This window comes from Haliotis cracherodii, unplaced genomic scaffold (assembly GCF_022045235.1).
Source record: "Haliotis cracherodii isolate W230 unplaced genomic scaffold, xgHalCrac1.p SCAF_11, whole genome shotgun sequence".
Lineage (NCBI taxonomy): Eukaryota > Metazoa > Mollusca > Gastropoda > Lepetellida > Haliotidae > Haliotis > Haliotis cracherodii.
Genome location: NW_027266266.1, coordinates 8970617 through 8989673, shown reverse-complemented (window position 1 = coordinate 8989673; position 19057 = coordinate 8970617). Strand labels below are relative to the sequence as shown.

Genomic DNA, 19057 nt, shown 5'->3' with positions numbered 1-19057 from the left:
GGGCTTCACACATTTGAGACACAATGAACAATGAAAAACATTATTTATATGATATACTTACAGGATTGCGAAATCCAATAAAAAGGATTACAATTATAGATAATAAAATGTTACCTAAGTGCAAACATGTATTTTTTAAATAAATGTGGCAAGAAGTTTTATATACGTGTTACAATTCATTAAGAGTCCTGTCTTGTCCGTAGGAGTGAATGAAATAAATGTAGGATCAGACTTTATAATTCTCAACCATAAATCATATCTTAAGTCAGAATAAAATGGACAATTGATGAGAAAATGTATCTCATCTTCTACGGCGTTATTATTGCATATTTTACAAATTCTATCCTGTAAAGGTGTGATAGGTTTAGCAAATCTACCAAATTCAATTTGTAAGGGTAATGTGCCACAGCGTATCTTGCTTAGGATACTGCGATGAGACCTGTTCATAAAACATGTAACATAGGGTTCAGCTGCAAAACATGCAAATACATGCAAATACATGCAAATACATGCAAAACCTCAACCCCCAATACCCCTAACAATGGGATGTACCTTATAATAGTAGAGCAGTCCAGTGAAGGGTAAAGCTAGCCCACGAGAGCAACGATAAACCGATATACGGAATAAGGAATAAGGAATACACCGATAACAATCTGATAGTCTGATGGAAAAGGTCAAACATATTTATGCTAAATATATGATAACAACCATTCATCATATTTTGGGAATGACATGTTCATTTTTGTTTTTCAAATACGCAAACACTTTAAAATCTTTCTATCTGAAGTAGGAAAATGTTTTCCTTACATTTCATTCGATTTTTCTTCACATTTTGAGTTTTTCATTTTTGACCAAACATAACGGCTTCCGCGGACCCATTACCGTTAAGAGGGGGTACGGGTGGCACAGTCGTCTGAGGCGCCGCGATTCGCTGTGCAGAGTGGTGTCCCTTGGGCACGCCAGAAACCTATAATTGTGGGTTCGAATCCCGGTTCGCCCCGATTATGTTTCTAAGTTTATCAGCACCATACCCGTGCTCATGGGTTTCACAGAAGTTGTAAACGTCCGAGACCTGCATCATTTCGGGCTCTCCTCTCAAATTAAACTGACACACCGTGGTATAACTGGAATAATGTTAAAAGCGGCGCTAAACCCAACTCACTCGAATCCCGGTTCGGCCCGATTATGTTTGTAGGTTTGTCAGCATCATACCCGTGTTAAAACTCACTCACTTCACCCAAGTTGGCCAAGCAGTCTAGTGTCACATCCGTAATGAAACCAAGTTTCATATAGTGATTAAATCATGATTAAACACATTTTCATAACTATAATTAACTAGGTATTGATGGAATGTGTTTTTTTCTGCGTGAGAGAAATTTAACTGTCGATTCTTGATATAAAAATCTTTTGAATTAATATAGAACTTTTTTTTCGTTTTATATACATTGAAACGAAAATGTACACCGGCAGCTTTGTCAAGCAATGGATCAGTTCTTAATTCTCATAGATGTCTGTTGTAGCACAGTCATGGTTGCTGTGGCTCAGTCGTCTAAGGCGCTGTAATTCGCTGTGCAGAGTTGTGTCCCGTGGACACGCCAGGAACCTATGATTGTGGTTTCGAATCACGATTAGCCATTATGTTTCTAGGTTTGAATTCAATTACAAAAATGGGCACATTAGTGATGACGTGTATGTGTTATTTATCAAATCACCAATGATCATTTTCAAAACGTTGCCAATGGCCCTAGAATAGTTTTACATGTTTTCGAAAATACGCAAGCAGAACCTGGAATGTATGTATGTATGTATGTATGTATGTATGTATGTATGTATGTATGTATGTATGTATGTATGTATGTATGTATGTATGTATGTATGTATGTATGTATGTATGTATGTATGTATGTATGTATGTATGTATGTGTATGGTGTGTGTGTGTATTTCACAATCATTGCCTGAGGACATTTACTAGTACTTCTTCTAAATACATTGAAATATGCAATAAGTATTCTACGTCAGATCCCTCATGTCCCCTTAAAGCCCATGTTTACATTATTATCACATATTGATGTGATATCAGGTTCGATATATCTATAATGTACATTCTCAAATTCATATGGATTTAAACAATATTTTATTCCGAAATAAAATTGTCAAATGAAATTCAAACCGTCAACGCACCGTGAATCCTCATGTGTTTCTGTAGAGCATCTGATACTGTATTATGTTTTCCCACATTCAACACACTCAGGCGGCTTGATTCCTCTGTGAATCACCATGTGTCTCTGGAGGCTACCTGACATTGTAAATACTTCCCAACATTCAACACACTCATGGGGCTTGATTCCACTGTGAATCACCATGTGTCTCTGGAGGCTACCTGACATTGTAAATCCTTCCCAACATTCAACACAGTCATGGGGCTTGATTCCACTGGGAATCACCATGTGTCTCTGGAGGCTACCTGACATTGTAAATCCTTCCCAACATTCAACACACTCATGGGGCTTGATTCCACTGTGAATAACCATGTGTCTCTGGAGGCTACCTGACATTGTAAATCCACCCCAACATTCAACACAGTCATGGGGCTTGATTCCACTGGGAATCACCATGTGTCTCTGGAGGCTACCTGACATTGTAAATCCACCCCAACATTCAACACAGTCATGGGGCTTGATTCCACTGTGAATCACCATGTGTCTCTGGAGGCTACCTGACATTGTAAATCCTTCCCAACATTCAACACACTCATGGGGCTTGATTCCACTGTGAATAACCATGTGTCTCTGGAGGCTACCTGACATTGTAAATCCTTCCCAACATTCAACACAGTCATGGGGCTTGATTCCACTGGGAATCACCATGTGTCTCTGGAGGCTACCTGACATTGTAAATCCTTCCCAACATTCAACACACTCATGGGGCTTGATTCCACTGGGAATCACCATGTGTCTCTGGAGGCTACCTGACATTGTAAATCCTTCCCAACATTCAACACAGTCATGGGGCTTGATTCCACTGTGAATTACCATGTGTCTCTGGAGGCTACCTGACATTGTAAATCCTTCCCAACATTCAACACAGTCATGGGGCTTGATTCCACTGTGAATTACCATGTGTCTCTGGAGGCTACCTGACATTGTAAATCCTTCTCAACATTCAACACACTCATGGGGCTTGATTCCACTGGGAATCACCATGTGTCTCTGGAGGCTACCTGACATTGTAAATCCTTCCCAACATTCAACACACTAATCGGGCTTGATTCCACTGTGAGCCCTCATGTGTTTCTGCATAGTATGAAGTGTAAATCCTTTCTCATACACAATGCGCTTATAAGTCTTGATTCCACTTATATGAATCACCATGCGTATCTTCAGGAAACCTGACTGTTAAAAATCTTTCCTATTATCAACACACTGGAAAGGTTGAATTCCACTGTGAATCCTCATGTGTGTCTGCAGGTTACGTGAGTGTGTAAATCCTTTCCCACATTCAACACACTGATAAGGTTTGATTCCATTGCGAATCCTCATGTGTGTCTGCAGAGTGCCTGATCCTGTAAATGTTCTTATTTCGACTAAAAATGGGATTGATAAACAAGAACATTCTTATTTCAAATCCTCCCCCTCTGATGTGATTATTTTATATAATTTGTTACTACATACTGTGAACAAGATACGTATATATTATATGTGAGTGTTTAGAGCATTAAGTTTGTTCAAATCTACCAGAATTTGTGATGAAAGTCAGCTGATATGCCTTCACATACTGTATCAATACGACCACAGCCAAGATTCCTGTCAATCAGCCAATCCAAATGCAGAGTCTATTTTTGAATAACTTAAACATTGGGAACAAACTTACTGACCACAGCTTTCTCACATTTCTAATTCAGTTTAATTTCTTTAGTCTTAGTGAAACTTATATCTGCATGACTTGATCAAGTTTGATTTACATGCAGAGAGAATTGCTTTGCAGGGCAGGCTGTCTGGTGGGATCATTGTGATGATAAAACGCCCTCTAGCCAATATGTATGTGAATAAAACATTGATTTCCCAACATGCTATATTCACGATCTAAGTCACTATTTCGATCGGATAAAGATGTGTTATTTGGTATCGGGGCGGTCGGGTAGCCTAGTGGTTAAAGCGTTGGCTCGTCACGCCGAAGACCCGGGTTTGATTCCCGACATGGGTACAATGTGTGAAGCCCATTTATGGTGTCCCCCGCCCTGATATTGCTGGAATATTGCTAAAAGTGGCTTAAAACCATACTCACTCACTCACTATGTGGTATCAGACTGAATCCGTAAAAAATATTGTATCTGAATGTTACAAGACTCACTTCTTGATATTTTACAACATTTGGATGAAGCGTATTTTTTCCTTGGAGGTGACTTTAATGCCAGAACAGCTAGTGAACCCGACTTTATAGATGATGACAGAGCAATAAGACTGGATCTGGGTGACTTTGGTTATTTATTTTATAAACTTAATCGAAAGCCCTGATCGTGTAAAAAAACATTTAACAAAACAGGAACTCAGTTACAAGTGAACAATGATATTATAGAGGGAAATGTATTGAGTGCGTGCGTTCGGTAAAACGTCATCCCGTGATAGGGTACTAAAAGTGCGGCCTCTCTTATCATATTAAGGACATTACACAGGTATAAGTCAATTCCATTCTATCCGTTTTAGGATATTTGATGCTAACTTATGCCTATTTGATTGTATAGGTCGGATGTCGGGGGTTGGATAGTATAGCAAATCTAGAAACCATTCCCATGTTTGCATGTTAACGTTTCCTTTGACCTCAACACCAAATTACACAGTATTGAGAAGAATGTGGCAGATACCCTTTGTATTAGATTTTGGATTAGATTAGTGTATGTGGCAAACGTCAGATATTCACAAAAGTGTTATAATAAGCTTTATGTTTTGTTGATTTCACTAAGGCATTTTATTCCGTTCAAAGAAAAAACTCTGACACTTATTTGGTAAACATGGGTGGGCATCAAAGATGGAAAAATCATTAAAAGCCATCTACGAATCAGTTAAAGCTTGTGAACGAACCAATGGCAATAACCTTACAAGTATGTTTGATTGCCCTTTGGGAGTGCGTCAGGGTTGTGTATTAAGCCCATTCTTGTTCTCTTTCTTTATAAATGAACTTGTTCTTGAAATTAACTCAAAATCTAAAAATGGCATCCAGTTATATCCAGATCTAATAGAAATATTCCTTTTACTTTTTGCTGACGATGTTGTTCTTTTTTCTGATTCGGTAATTGATTCGTCAAATCAATATTTTGGAACATTATTGGGACAAGTGGACACTGTCCGTCAATCTAAACAACACTAAAGTTCTTGTTTTTAAAAGCGGTGAGAAATTATCAAAATTAGAGAAATGGATATACAAAGACGCACATATAGAGGTAGTTTCATCTTATACTTACCTTGGAATATTGTTTACTAGGACTTTGAGTGGGAATAAATATCTAGAATCTACATCTGTTAAAGCTAAGAAAGTGTTGATGTCAATCCTACAAAGTTTGTTAAAATATGATGATCTGCCCTGTAATTTATTCTTTCAATTTTTTGATACAAAGATAATGCCAATTTTACTTAATGGATCAGAAATATGGGGTTATAGAAAATATGAGTGTATAGAAAAAGTTCATCTTTAAGCGTGTAAACGTGTAATTGGAGTTCGCCCTCCCCAAATGGTATTATACTTTGGGAATTATACTTTCGCTTAAGCGCTGTATAAATTATTGGTTAAACTAACGGCTCTTCCATCCACGCGATACCCAGTAAAAGCCTATAACATGCTGTTCTATCTGGATCAAAATGACAGTCACTCATGCAATAAATATAATTGGGCAACAAATATCAAAATCACCCTTTTCAGTTTAGGCCTTGGATACGCATTGATGGATCAGGGTGTTGGAAATGTCAAGATGTTTATGACATTATTACTCCAAAGAGCTAAAGACTGTTTTCAGCAAATGTGGATAGAAAAACTAAGAAATAGCAAGTGTACATATCCCTATTCTCTCTTCAAACAAAAATAAATACTCGAAGAATATCTGATATCTGTTACAATAACAGTGCAGTTCAGAAAAGGATATTATGATTTAAATATCTATAAAGGTATATTTAAAAAGTTTTACAATATCTGTACATCTTGTAACCTTAATATTGTAGAAAATAAGTGCCATTTAATGCTTGTGTGTAAATTCTATCGTCAATTAAGAAACAAGTATACTCCAAAGAAGTTTATAACTTACCCAAATATTAATTTGTTTTGCATACTCATGTCAACCTCAAATATTTCTTTATTACAAAATATTGCATTGTACATACATCATGCATTGTTAGTTAGAAGAAACACCCACACCTTGTAAATACGTTGAACTATGGGCCTATGGCCTTTCAGTTTGCAAGCAGAAAATAATGATAAAAAGAATTTGGTTTCTATATTGAAGTATTTTTTTTTTCAGCTTGGATTTGGCTATGCATGGGAAACACAATCATTAAAGAGTAAATATTAATTGTCAATTCCAGCCTCGGGGAACAAATAGCAAGGTTAGGATGTCCGTTTGAACGGGACTGCCACAACTTCCTTTCAGCAATTCTAAAGCTAGAAATTATTCTTTTTCAAAGGTAACTGTGGAACAGAATTATGCCTTAAGCATATTACAATTTCAAAATCCTGTGTGGGCATGGCACAATTTCGTTGCCGGTACCATGGTATCAAAATAGAAACTGGCAGTCTGTTTAATAGAGATAAAAGGCTGTGCACTCTTTGTAAGGAAGGTTACGTTGAAGAAGAATACCATTTTGGATGGTTTGTGTCCAACACTGCGTGAGAATTACATGTAGATCAACTACATTTATATCATATCCAACATGACACAAATACAATATGTTTTTTGTCATCAACGGATGCGAATGTAGCCAGACACGTGGCTATGTTTATTTGTAATGCAAGTTGCGTCAGCAAGATCATTGTTGACTGATGTCTATGTCACATACATTATATGCTGACTGATCACTTGTGTGAACATGGACCGGAGGCCTAACTTCTTCATGAATAAAGAATTCTATAATACTACTAAAGGTACTGTGAATTATCGTAATTAAAAACATCGTTTACACAATGGAAACAATTCATGGACAGAGTCTGTTATTTTCACATGCATATCTTCGTAGCAGCTAATGATACACTTGATGCTGAGGCTGATTCAGTTTCTATTCACTGTTTAACAGAAGTCGGGTCGAAAACAGGCCAACACTTGTGACTGAAAATTAGATGGAAAATAGCTTAACTTTGATGAACGTGTGTGTTATATATGCCACGACTTGTGTCATTATAAAGTGGTATTTATTTTGATCCATATGCGAGGCTTTCGTTGCTTTTAACGTGTTTAAAAGCCCGGACCAAGTCAGACAGAATACTTCTGATAGATAATGTGTAGAGAATGCTGAGGGAAAAGGTTTTCACTTTGACCAACGTGTAAACCAACATCAATGAGGTTTTATTTGTATTTAGGTAGATGCAATACTGTTCTTTACACATGGACGCAATTGACGATACATCAAACGCCTTCGTGGTCCAGTTGAAGAGCGCCTGTCCGGAGAGACAAAGATCGGTGCTTCGATCCACAGCCTCGTCATACCAAACGACGTAGTCATTCAGTACAGACGGAACACTCCCATGGTGTCAAAGGTCCAAGCAGGAAATAAATGATTAACCGGTAACACGTTGGTTTATTTATTATTTAGCAGTTGTAATGTAAACATGCATACAAGCTCAATTCAAACAATTGATTACACTGTGACTCCTCATGTGTGACTGTAGGCAACCTGACACTGTAAATCCTATCCCACATTCACCACGCTAAAGCTGAATTCCAGTGTGAATCCTCATGTGTTGCTTGAGACCACTTGCAGATGTAAATGTTTTCTCACAAACAATGCACTGATAAGGCTTGATTTCAGAGTGAACCTTCGTGTGTCTCTGCAGATTATAATTACACTGATGTGGCTTGATCCCACTGTGAATTCTCATGTGTGTCTGCAGACGAGATGACAGCGGAAACCCTTTCCCACATTCAACACACTTATACGGTTTGATTCCCATGTGAACCCTCATGTGTTTTTGAAGATTCCGCGGCAGTGTAAACCTTTTTCCACATTCAATACACTGATACGGCTAGATTCCAGTGTGAATCCTCATGTGTATCTTCAGTCTTCCGGATACTGTAAATGCCTTCTCACACACGATGCACTGAAAAAGCTTGATTCCACTGTGAATCCTCATGTGTGTCTGCAGGGAACCTACCTGTGTAAAGCTTTTCCCACATTCATCACATCCATAACGCTTGATTCCACTGTGAATCCTCATGTCTGTCTGCAGATTACCTGATTGTGAAAATGTCTTCTCGCACACATTGCACTGAAAAGGCTTGCTTCCATTATGAGTCCACATGTATGCCTTCAGACTGTTTGATTGTGTAAATCCCTTCCCACATTCACCACACTGAAAAGACTTGATTCCACTGCGACCCCTCATGTGTCTCTGAAGGCTACCTGGCTCTGTAAATCCTTTCTTACATTCAACACACTCATAAGGCTTGATTCCACTGTGATTTCTCATGTGTGTCTGCAGACGCGATGACAGCAAAAATCCTTTCCAACATTCAAAACAGCTAATATGGTTTGATTCCCATGTGAACCCTCATGAGTTTTTGAAGATTCCGCGGCAGTGTAAACCTTTTCCCACATTCAACACACTGATATGGCTAGATTCCAGTGTGAATCCTCATGTGTATCTTCAGTCTTCCCGATGCTGTAAATGTTTTCTCACACACAATGTTCTCATAATGCTTGATTCCACTGTGAATCCTCATGTGTTTCTGCAGGCTATCTGACTCTGTGAATTGTCTCCCACATTCAACACACTGATAAGGCTTGATTCCAGTGTGAATCCTCATGTGTGTCTTCAGTCTTCCGGATACTGTAAATGCTTTCTCACACACGATGCACTGAAAAGGCTTGATTCCACTGTGAATCCCCATGTGTGTCTGCAGGGACCCTAACTGCGTGAAGCTTTTCCCACATTCACCACACTCATAAGGCTTGATTCCACTGTGAATCCTCATGTGTGTCTGCATATTACCTGATTGTGAAAATGTCTTCTCGCACACATTGCACTGAAAAGGCTTGCTTCCATTATGAGTCCTCATGTGTGCTTTCAGACTGTTTGATTGTGTAAATCCCTTCCCACATTCACCACACTGATAAGACTTGATTCTACTGTGAACCCACATGTGTTTCTTAAGGTCAGATGGTTCTGTAAATCTTTTCCCACATTCACCACACTGATAAGACTTGATTCCACTGTGAATCCACATGTGTGTCTGCAGCTGACATGGTCGTGAAAAGTATTTCCCACACTCAGCACACTGATAAGGCTTGATTAAACTGTGAACACACATGTGTCTCTGAAGGCTACCTGGCTCTGTAAATCTTTTCTCACATTCAAAACACTGATAAGGCTTGATTCCACTGTGAATCCTCGTGTGTTTCTTAAGGTCAGATGGTTCTGTAAATCTTTTTCCACATTCAACACACTGATAAGGCTTGATTCCAGTGTGAATCCTCATATGTGTCTTCAGTCTTCCGGATACTGTAAATGCTTTCTCACACACGATGCACTGAAAAGGCTTGATTCCACTGTGAGTCCTCATGTGTGTCTGCAGGGACCCTAACCGTGTAAAGCTTTTCCCACATTCATCACACTCATAAGGCTTGATTCCACTGTGAATCCTCATGTGTGTCTGCAGATTAACTGATTGTGAAAATGTCTTCTCGCACACATTGCACTGAAAAGGCTTGCTTCCATTATGAGTCCTCGTGTGTGCTTTCAGACTGTTTGATTGTGTAAATCCCTTCCCACATTCACCACACTGATAAGACTTGATTCCACTGTGAATCCACATGTGTGTCTGCAGCTGACATGGTCGTGAAAAATATTTCCCACACTCAGAACACTGATAAGGCTTGATTCCACTGTGAACACACATGTGTTTCTTAAGGTCAGATGGTTCTGTAAATTTTTTCTCACATTCAACACACTGATAAGGTTTGTTTCCACTGTGAATCCTCATGTGTCTCTGCAGGTTATTCGATGCTGTGAATCTCTTTCCACATTCAGTGCACTTGTAAGGCTGGATTCCACCGTGAATCCTCATGTGTTTCTTCACATTACTTGAAGCTGCAAATGTTTTCTTGGGATCACCTGTTTCCAGCATGTCAGTTACTAATTGCTTCTTGGGATCACCTGTTTCCAGCATGTCAGTAACACAGTGCTTCTTGGGATCACATGTTTCCAGCATGTCAGTTACTAATTGCTTCTTGGGATCACCTGTTTCCAGCATGTCAGTAACACAGTGCTTCTTGGGATCACCTGTTTCCAGCGTGTCAGTTACTGATTGTTTCTTGGGATCACATGTTTCCAGCGTGTCAGTTACTGATTGTTTCTTGGGATCACCTGTTTCCAGCATGTCAGTTACTGATTGCTTCTTGGGATCACCTGTTTCCAGCATGTCAGTTACTGATTGCTTCTTGGGATCATCTGTTTCCAGCATGTCAGTTACTGATTGCTTCTTGGGATCACCTGTTTCCAGCATGTCAGTTACTGATTGCTTCTTGGGATCACCTGTTTCCAGCATGTCAGTTACTGATTGCTTCTTGGGATCATCTGTTTCCAGCATGTCAGTTACTGATTGCTTCTTGGGATCACCTGTTTCCAGCATGTCAGTTACTGATTGTTTCTTGCGATCATCTGTTTCCAGTGTGTCAGTAACACATTGTTTCTTGGGATCACATGTTTCCAGCATGTCAGTTACTGACTGTTTCTTGGGATCATCTGTTTCCAGCATGTCAGTTATTGATTGTTTCTTGGGATCATCTGTTTCCAGCATGTCAGTTACAGGCTCTGCATTGAGATCACTTGTTTCCAGTAATTCTCTCTCAGAGTCCCTGACTGCACATGTTTCAGAGCCAGGAATATGTCATTGGCTTTGTGCTTCCATTATTAAATTGTGGAAGTTATGGTGTTCACTGAAAACATAATACAGGTGTCACTTTAATGCAATCCCAAAAGACGTTTCCACAAGAACACCACCAGTAACAACCAGGGGTGGGACCATATACAATTTAATGGTGATATGACATGTATCATGATAAATAACTGACACTGACACTGACACTGGCATAATTTCCCACAAACAACATGGCAACTGTGTGATTTGTAATAATCTTTTCCATAATCTCAAAACTGAAGTGTCTTATTAAGTAATTGCAATATAATGTCTGTGGTGCTATTGCACACATGGATGTATTGTTACATGTATGTGCGATCGAAATTTGCTATAAAGACATTTGAAAATAACGAATAACGCCATCTATAGTATTATCAAAATTAGCCTCGGCAGTTTTACGATAAAAAAAAAGATGGTATGTATTAATTGTCTTCCAAATTATTAGGTATATTTATGACTAATTTCCTGAAGTAATAATATAACAAATGCAAAATAAATGGATTTTAACATGAATATTATCCAGAGGTCCATTATAACGGATCAAAAGTGGTATTCTCCTTGTTATACTGGGCGTTCAATGTTTCTGCTAAGGCCAGCATGCGACAATGGAAGAAAATGATGCATAATCGGCGTAAGGTGGGTATTTCCCGCATATTCTCAAAATCCTCACGTCGACTACCTGCACCTTTTTCTCCCAATACCGATTGGCACATCTCTACCGCTGTTGTATGTGATCAGTCGGCAATAGCGTTAATCTTCGTTGCCCAGCTACATCTACGGGGAACAACTCAAAAGACACCCTTTCATAAGTAACGTCGTCAAATAAACGACGTCATCGAGTTTCAAATCTCCATAATTGACGTCATGATAGAACAATGCTTCATCGTGAAATAAACCATACTTCGTTCTGTCTCTGGACTATACTTCAAAAGGAATCTAACCAAGGACAGTTGTTAAATCATTAAAAAAGACAGTGTTAGCTTTCTTACTAATTCTAAGTAATGATAATTCTTACCTTTAGTTCATGAAATGCTACGGTTATGCTGCAATCTGTAAAAGTCTAAACAGGATGCCTTCGCTCTGTTATCTTGCGATAGTGAAATTACCCAAGATGTTTAGCGCCTAAAGTCGGCAGATGGACCCCTGCTGACTGAAATATTTTAGGGTTTTGTAAGTTGGCAGATATACATTATGTGTAATCTGGAGGGGTGATGGTGGGGGGTGGGGGGGGTGGGGTGGGGGGGTGATGGTGGGTAGCGGGGGGGGGGGGGGAGAGGAAAAACATGCTAGGAAGACCATAAAGAGGCACACTTGAAACATCTTTCAAGTCTGAATCATTGAAATACAGATGGGCCTTTTCTTCGCGGATTCAATCTTTGCATATTATGGACTTTTATTTCGACTGGTTAGACTCGTATTCGGTGCTATTCTGTCTGCGCTGTGTGAAGCGACACCTATCGGAGGATCGAGGAATATGAAGCCGTATATTATATCAAAGGATATACAATAAAGAGCTGCCACCAAACTGACACGTGGTTTTGTTGTTGATGAAAGCATACACGACTTGAAAGGTGAAGCTAGCGGTCAACATCATATTATGCACAATAAAAAAACACTCAATAGTATCCCTTCAGAGACTCCAGGCAGACGAACAGGTGATAACAAATGTGAAATTGTGTTTAACGCCGCTTTAACAATATTTCAGTCATGTCAGCTTAATGTGGGAGGAAAGCCACAAGAGATGCAGGTCATAGACGTTTACCACTTCGGTGAAACTCAAGAGCACGGGTATGGTGCTGACAAACCTGGAAACATAATCGGGGCGAACCGGGATTCGAACCTACAGTCATAGGTTTCTGGTGTGTCCAAGGGATGAAACTCTGCACAGGGAATCGCGGCGCCTTGGACGACAGGACCACTTGTGACCCCTCTGTATTAAGGAAGCTATGTACATTAACACAATGTATTTTTTCACACATCTGATATATATTTTATTATATACTTCAGTGTGAAAGACTGAGATTTCCGAACTTGAGAAAAGTAATATTTTCATTGCAGTGAACATAACACTTGGTATTTCACTGCAGTTAACATAACAGTTTGACGGAACTATTGTCATACAAGAGTTACCTCCCCTTAAATTGTCTCCCTTTGTCGTAAGTGACGAGCCCGTACACAAACTGTTGACGTTCTTTTTACGTCAGGTCCACAGACGGACGGTTGTTTATGGAGTTAATATCACTTCTTCTCGTTTGTTATTCCCTCGAAATAGTTTCCTTAAAAACTGTAAATGTCTGGGTTAATTCGTCAATTGAGACTGTTCGTTTCGCAAAGCGCCATTTTTGTCACTTGACCAGCTTCCAACAGCAGTCCTCTAGTTTTCAAGAATATGTTTTGTTAAAGTTGATTTTGTATATAATCATATCTATATGTATGATGAAGAATTTTCGTCACCCTAATACATTTGGATACCTTTGTTTATATATTTAAGATTTTGCGTCGAGAAACATAATATTTCACTTATATATTCTCTATCACTGCCCACTTAGGCACTATAACCATATTGAGATATCCCATTTACCACTGTGTGGTATATTATAGTAATAAAGAATCTGAAGAAGTTGAAGATGTTGACATCTTTAGCAATGTCTTGAAATGGAATTGAAATTCGGTTATTCATTTGTATACTTCTATATCTTATCTTATGTCATTTGAATCATCTGAGTCATGATTAATGGCAGAAGGAACTACTTGTTAACCTGTTGATGTTATGGTTTAAACATATATATTTTCACAAAAGTGTGAAAATGGATTGGTAAACAACGAAGCGCTTATGGTAATACCGCTCCATTACACATAGGACATATTACAACGAATACATAAATGAAGGTTAGATGTAACAAATAAATTGTACATGCCAAGATAGATGTGTACATATAATACATCTATTTGCAGTTTATTGTAAACAATCATTTAACTGAAAATCTACCAGTTTTTAATGTAAAGTGTTGAATAGAATCTAATATTGCCATTTTCTCTTCCTTACTCAAATCCGAATTTCCTCATAGCACTGTTTGTAAAGAATAACCATGTTGGTAAAAATACATTTCATTTTGAAGAGCATAGTAATTTGTACACACAAAAAAAAGAAGTGTAGAGCATCTTCGGTATGATATCCACAGGAACAAGTGTTTGTATCAAAGATATAACTATTACACTGATCTGTGTTAAGATCGCTGCAGCCAAACCTGAGGCGACTGTGAATGATTTGGCATAATCTGCTTCCCAGTGTATACCATTATCTCCCATTACGTGAAGCAAATTCTTAAATTGTGTAACGGTCTGTTGAGTTTCAATGTTGTCCCTATATTTAAAACGCCTTTGCGGACAAAAGCTCATCTTTCGGTGGTATTTCAATACTTTTCTTTAAAATTCATTTTTTTTCTAAAATGCCTAATTATTTCAATATGTTTCAAAGTGCGCCGAAATTTGATCCTCTTTGTCTGTTTAATGTATACAGTAAATACGCCCCCCTCAGGACAGGGCCCACCTATTTATAAATGTCAATTTAAACCTCACCTCGGGTCAATCAGGGAGACGGGGTCGTGCGGCTACTCGTGGTGTCCGCTAAGGCCGTCGCCTCACCAACGACTATGTAAGGATGAAAAATTGCCATCCTGCCTGTCTAAGAGCGGGTCTCCCCAACGGAAACATTGGCCACCGGCCTATCCCCCGTTTCACAAATTATGCATATTTCATAAAAAGAAAAGTGGTCCAACAAGATATTTATGTGATACTGTACCTGTAACAAGTGCCCACATTAGGCTTAGGGTGTTACCAATCCTCTTTACCTGTACCAAGTGAAAATACATGTTGTGTGGAAAAAAGAATACCATGCTTCCCTAACAACAGGTCATACAATGGTTTTTAGCATACAACTCATGATATGACTTCTTTATGCAAACCTTTTAAAATGAATAATAAAATAATATTGCTAACGCTGAGAAGCAAATACAAATAACAATGTTGACAGTTTAAGTACACCGATTAAACATAAAGAATCAATTGTTATTTAGGTAACAAAACATACAGGACTTACCTTAAACTACGAGTGAGGACAACGTAGAGATACAGAGGGCATAGAGCAACTCGTGCGTTACAAAGTTTATAACAGGAGCAGAGTGATTTAGATTGATGTACCCACCCATAATACCCAAACAGTTGATGAGATAGAACGCACAGTATGCTCTGATTGGTCGAACTGTATCTTTATTGTTTTATATGTATGGTTAATATTGAATTTAAATCTGATTTCGTTTCATCTGTTGTTCCTGGATTTAACAATGCTCGCAGAGTTAACCGAAACAATACAAAGGGGGATTCACCTACGCTAAAGAAGGCGTCCATTTACTTCAGGGATTAAAACTGTGAAACGTAGTGATCACACCAGCTGAATGAACGGCCTTTGTGCTCAGTGAGTGAGTGAGTATAGTTTTACGCCGCTTTTAGCAATATTCCAGCAATATCACGGCGGGGGACACCATAAATGGGCTTCACACATTGTACCCATGTCGGGATTCGAACCAGGGTCTTCGACGTGACGAGCAAACGCTTTAACCACTAGGCTACCCGATCGCCCCTCCTTTGTGCTCAATTACCGTGAGGTGTTGATATTTCAACGTTGACTTTCAACTTGGGCAAAGCTGAATTTGAATTATTGAAAATAGGCCAAATAATTCAATCAAATATCAAAATTTCTTGTAAGCTATATTATATCAAATAATAGATAATAGAGCATGTTGCAAACTGTAATGGTATCATACCTACGTAAATAGTGTCAGACTAGTACTTGTTTTCACAATTAAAACAATACAATAGTCAGAACTACGCCTAAAATTCACATTGCTACTGTCAGCTTGAAAGGTCAACATTTATTATGGACGTATTTGCAGATGTGTCGCGGTAATATAGCTTCCCTAATTACCGTACTTCTTTAAATAATTTGTTAGTTTCAGCAGAGCTCGCACAAGGGCGTTTTTCATTGATCAAGTGTTCATTTGTAATTTCCTAAACGAATAAAGCTGACTAACTGTGAACTAAATCCATCAAAATAGAGTAGATTAATTGGGGATAAATGATGATATCAGAGTTGCTGAATCATAATGTTTCGTATTCGTATTCTTATTTCGTATAATAAGAGTCTGTATTGCGTTTTGGTTGATTTTATTAAGGCTTTCGATACGGTTTGGAATTATGGCTTATGGTACAAAATGATTCAACGTAATATCACTGGTAAATGCTTTCATGTTATCAATAACATGCACAAACACATAAATAGAAGATTATTTACTGTATTGTTATTGAGCAAACCATGTCAATACTTTTCTTTAAAACTTTATTTATCCCAAACTATATACCTATTTGTTTCAATATATTTCAAAATTACGCCGAAATTCTACCTTTTTTGTCTTCTTTGTTTATTAAGCAAACATTCGACGTACCCCCAATCATGAGCGCCCTCAGGGCAAGGCCCTTAATCACCAGCGTTATCTATAATTGTCAATTAACACCTCCTCACATCGCTGGATCTTACGTGTGTTTTAGCACATGGGTCACTAACTTTGCACCACGGTACCTAATTCCTCTATCTAGAAAACCTGGCTGGCATGGTCATGGTCAGTTGGCCAACGGCGCTGCAACAAGCACTTCACTAGTAGCACTACAAGTAGAAACAGGAGAACTCCCACACACATATGTCCCAAAGAGAGACAGGTCAGCCGAAATTGCTAAGGCAGAAGGCGACATATTACACACTTAACGCAACAACAACCATGATCAGTCAGGGAGACGGGCCCAGATCATCGACAGAACTGATTGTAGGGCAAGTCATGGAGCTAAGGCCGTCGCCTCACCAACGACCACGTCTACAATGCTTCATCGCCGTCAGAATTCCTGACTTTGTGTAAGTGACAGAGCGGGTCTCCCCATCCACAAACATGGCCACTCGGTCTCAGTGTTCGTTCTGTCACTCTATCAGCAACCTGTACCCTTCCGACTTATTACAACCCATCAACAAGAAACATAGCTGCTGTCTTCAACCCTTCAACCCTGAGTTTTGCCTTCCGTCATCACCCTGAGCTACCCTCCGAGGGCAAAACCAATGCTCTTGGACAGTATTTCACCTCATAATTTACGTATTTGGCTTACTAAAGTCAGAAGCTCCAGTCACCGACTCCCAATTGAAACAGGGAATTCATTTTATACTAGAATGCCCAGAACTGAATCACTGAAGAAATAAACATCTCCCATCATATTATCAAATGCTGAAAAAAAATTGTTTCACTTATGACATGCTCTTATGAACCTCTTCTCTTAAGACCAGCCCAGTGTTTTAAATGTGTCTCATTACTTTGTATGTGTGTTTAGTTTGTCAGCTTATCTATGTCACCACCATGATTCAGGAGAAATATGAACATATTCTCCTTCTGACTGTAATTTTTTTCCCACATTCAACAAACTGATATATTTTGACTCTGTGAATCCTCATGAGTCTCTACAGGCATTGTGACATCGTATATAAATTTCTTTCCCAAATCCCAAGCTCGATTCACACAATTGATTCCATTGTGACTCCTCGTGTGTGACTGCAGGTTACCTGACACTGTAAATCCTACCCCACATTCAATACACCGAGAAGGCTGAATTCAAGTGTAAATCCTCATGTGTGCCTTCAGATTACCTCATATTGTAATTTCTTTCTCACACAAAATGCACTGATAGGGCTTGATTCTGATGTGTATCCTCATGTGTGACTGCAAGCTACTTGAGTCTGTGAAACCTTCCTGGTTGTGTAAACCCTTTCCACGTTATTCACACCGATAAGGCTTGATTCCACCGTTAATCTGTATGTGTTTCTGCAGGTTACCTTAGTCTGTGAAACCTTCCTGGTTGTGTAAACCCTTTCCACGTTATTCACACCGATAAGGCTTGATTCCACCGTTAATCTGTATGTGTTTCTGTAGGTTACCTTAGTCTGTGAAACCTTCCTGGTTGTGTAAACCCTTTCCACGTTATTCACACCGATAAGGCTTGATTCCACCGTTAATCTGTATGTGTTTCTGCAGGTTACCTTAGTCTGTGAAACCTTCCTGGTTGTGTAAACCCTTTCCACGTTATTCACACCGATAAGGCTTGATTCCACCGTTAATCTGTATGTGTTTCTGCAGGTTACCTTAGTCTGTGAAACCTTCCTGGTTGTGTAAACCCTTTCCACGTTATTCACACCGATAATTCGAACCCAAGATCATAGGTTTCTGACGTGCCTAAGGGACGCAACTCTGAACTGCGAACTACGGCGCCGTAGACCACCGGGATATCTGTGCACCCTCTTTATAGAACATGCGTTGACATTCATGACTTGTCAGTTGTACAATTCAGGTTGTGTCTGTTATGAAAAGTACTAACCATTTATGTTACATTCATGCTATTACATAAATAGCACAGTAGTGTCGCTGTGTTAGTTTAATAGCTATTGGACCGCCTCCGTGGTCTAGTGGTAGAACGTCCCCCCGGAGAACGGAAGGTCCGGGGTTCGATACCCGGCCGCGTAATACCAAAATACCTTAAGAGAAAGTACTTGTTGTTACCCTGTCTGGCGCTCGACATTAACGGGCTAAAACAAGGACTGGTCGGCTCGGAGTCAGTATACTGTGTCTGAGTGGGGTATTCATGTTAAAACTGCGGCATGGTATCTCAGTGGGCTAGCACTATAAATCGGCATCAGTCCGGACTAGTACAAGCAGCCACACACATACATATGCCATAGAAGTGCAATAATCTTGAACGCGAAGTGCAATAATCTTGGACGCGACGTTAAACCCAATTTGCGTGGTCTGTGTTACAGTGATAGACCGAGCTTTCCACTCTCTGTTGATATTAACTAA

The 19057-nt window shown here is 39.2% G+C and overlaps 1 protein-coding gene across 1 annotated transcript; it reads right to left on the bottom strand.

Annotated features, from left to right (window-relative positions):
• Positions 1-8810: 8810 nt before the first annotated feature.
• LOC139456070 (zinc finger protein ZFP2-like) lies at positions 8811-11827 on the bottom strand. Its single transcript, XM_071237575.1, has 3 exons — positions 11794-11827; positions 9524-11056; positions 8811-9187 (listed from the first exon to the last, which is right to left on the bottom strand). The coding sequence occupies exons 1-3, from the start codon at positions 11825-11827 to the stop codon at positions 8811-8813; spliced, it is 1944 nt and encodes a 647-aa protein (XP_071093676.1).
• Between the last annotated feature and the right edge of the window lie 7230 nt (positions 11828-19057).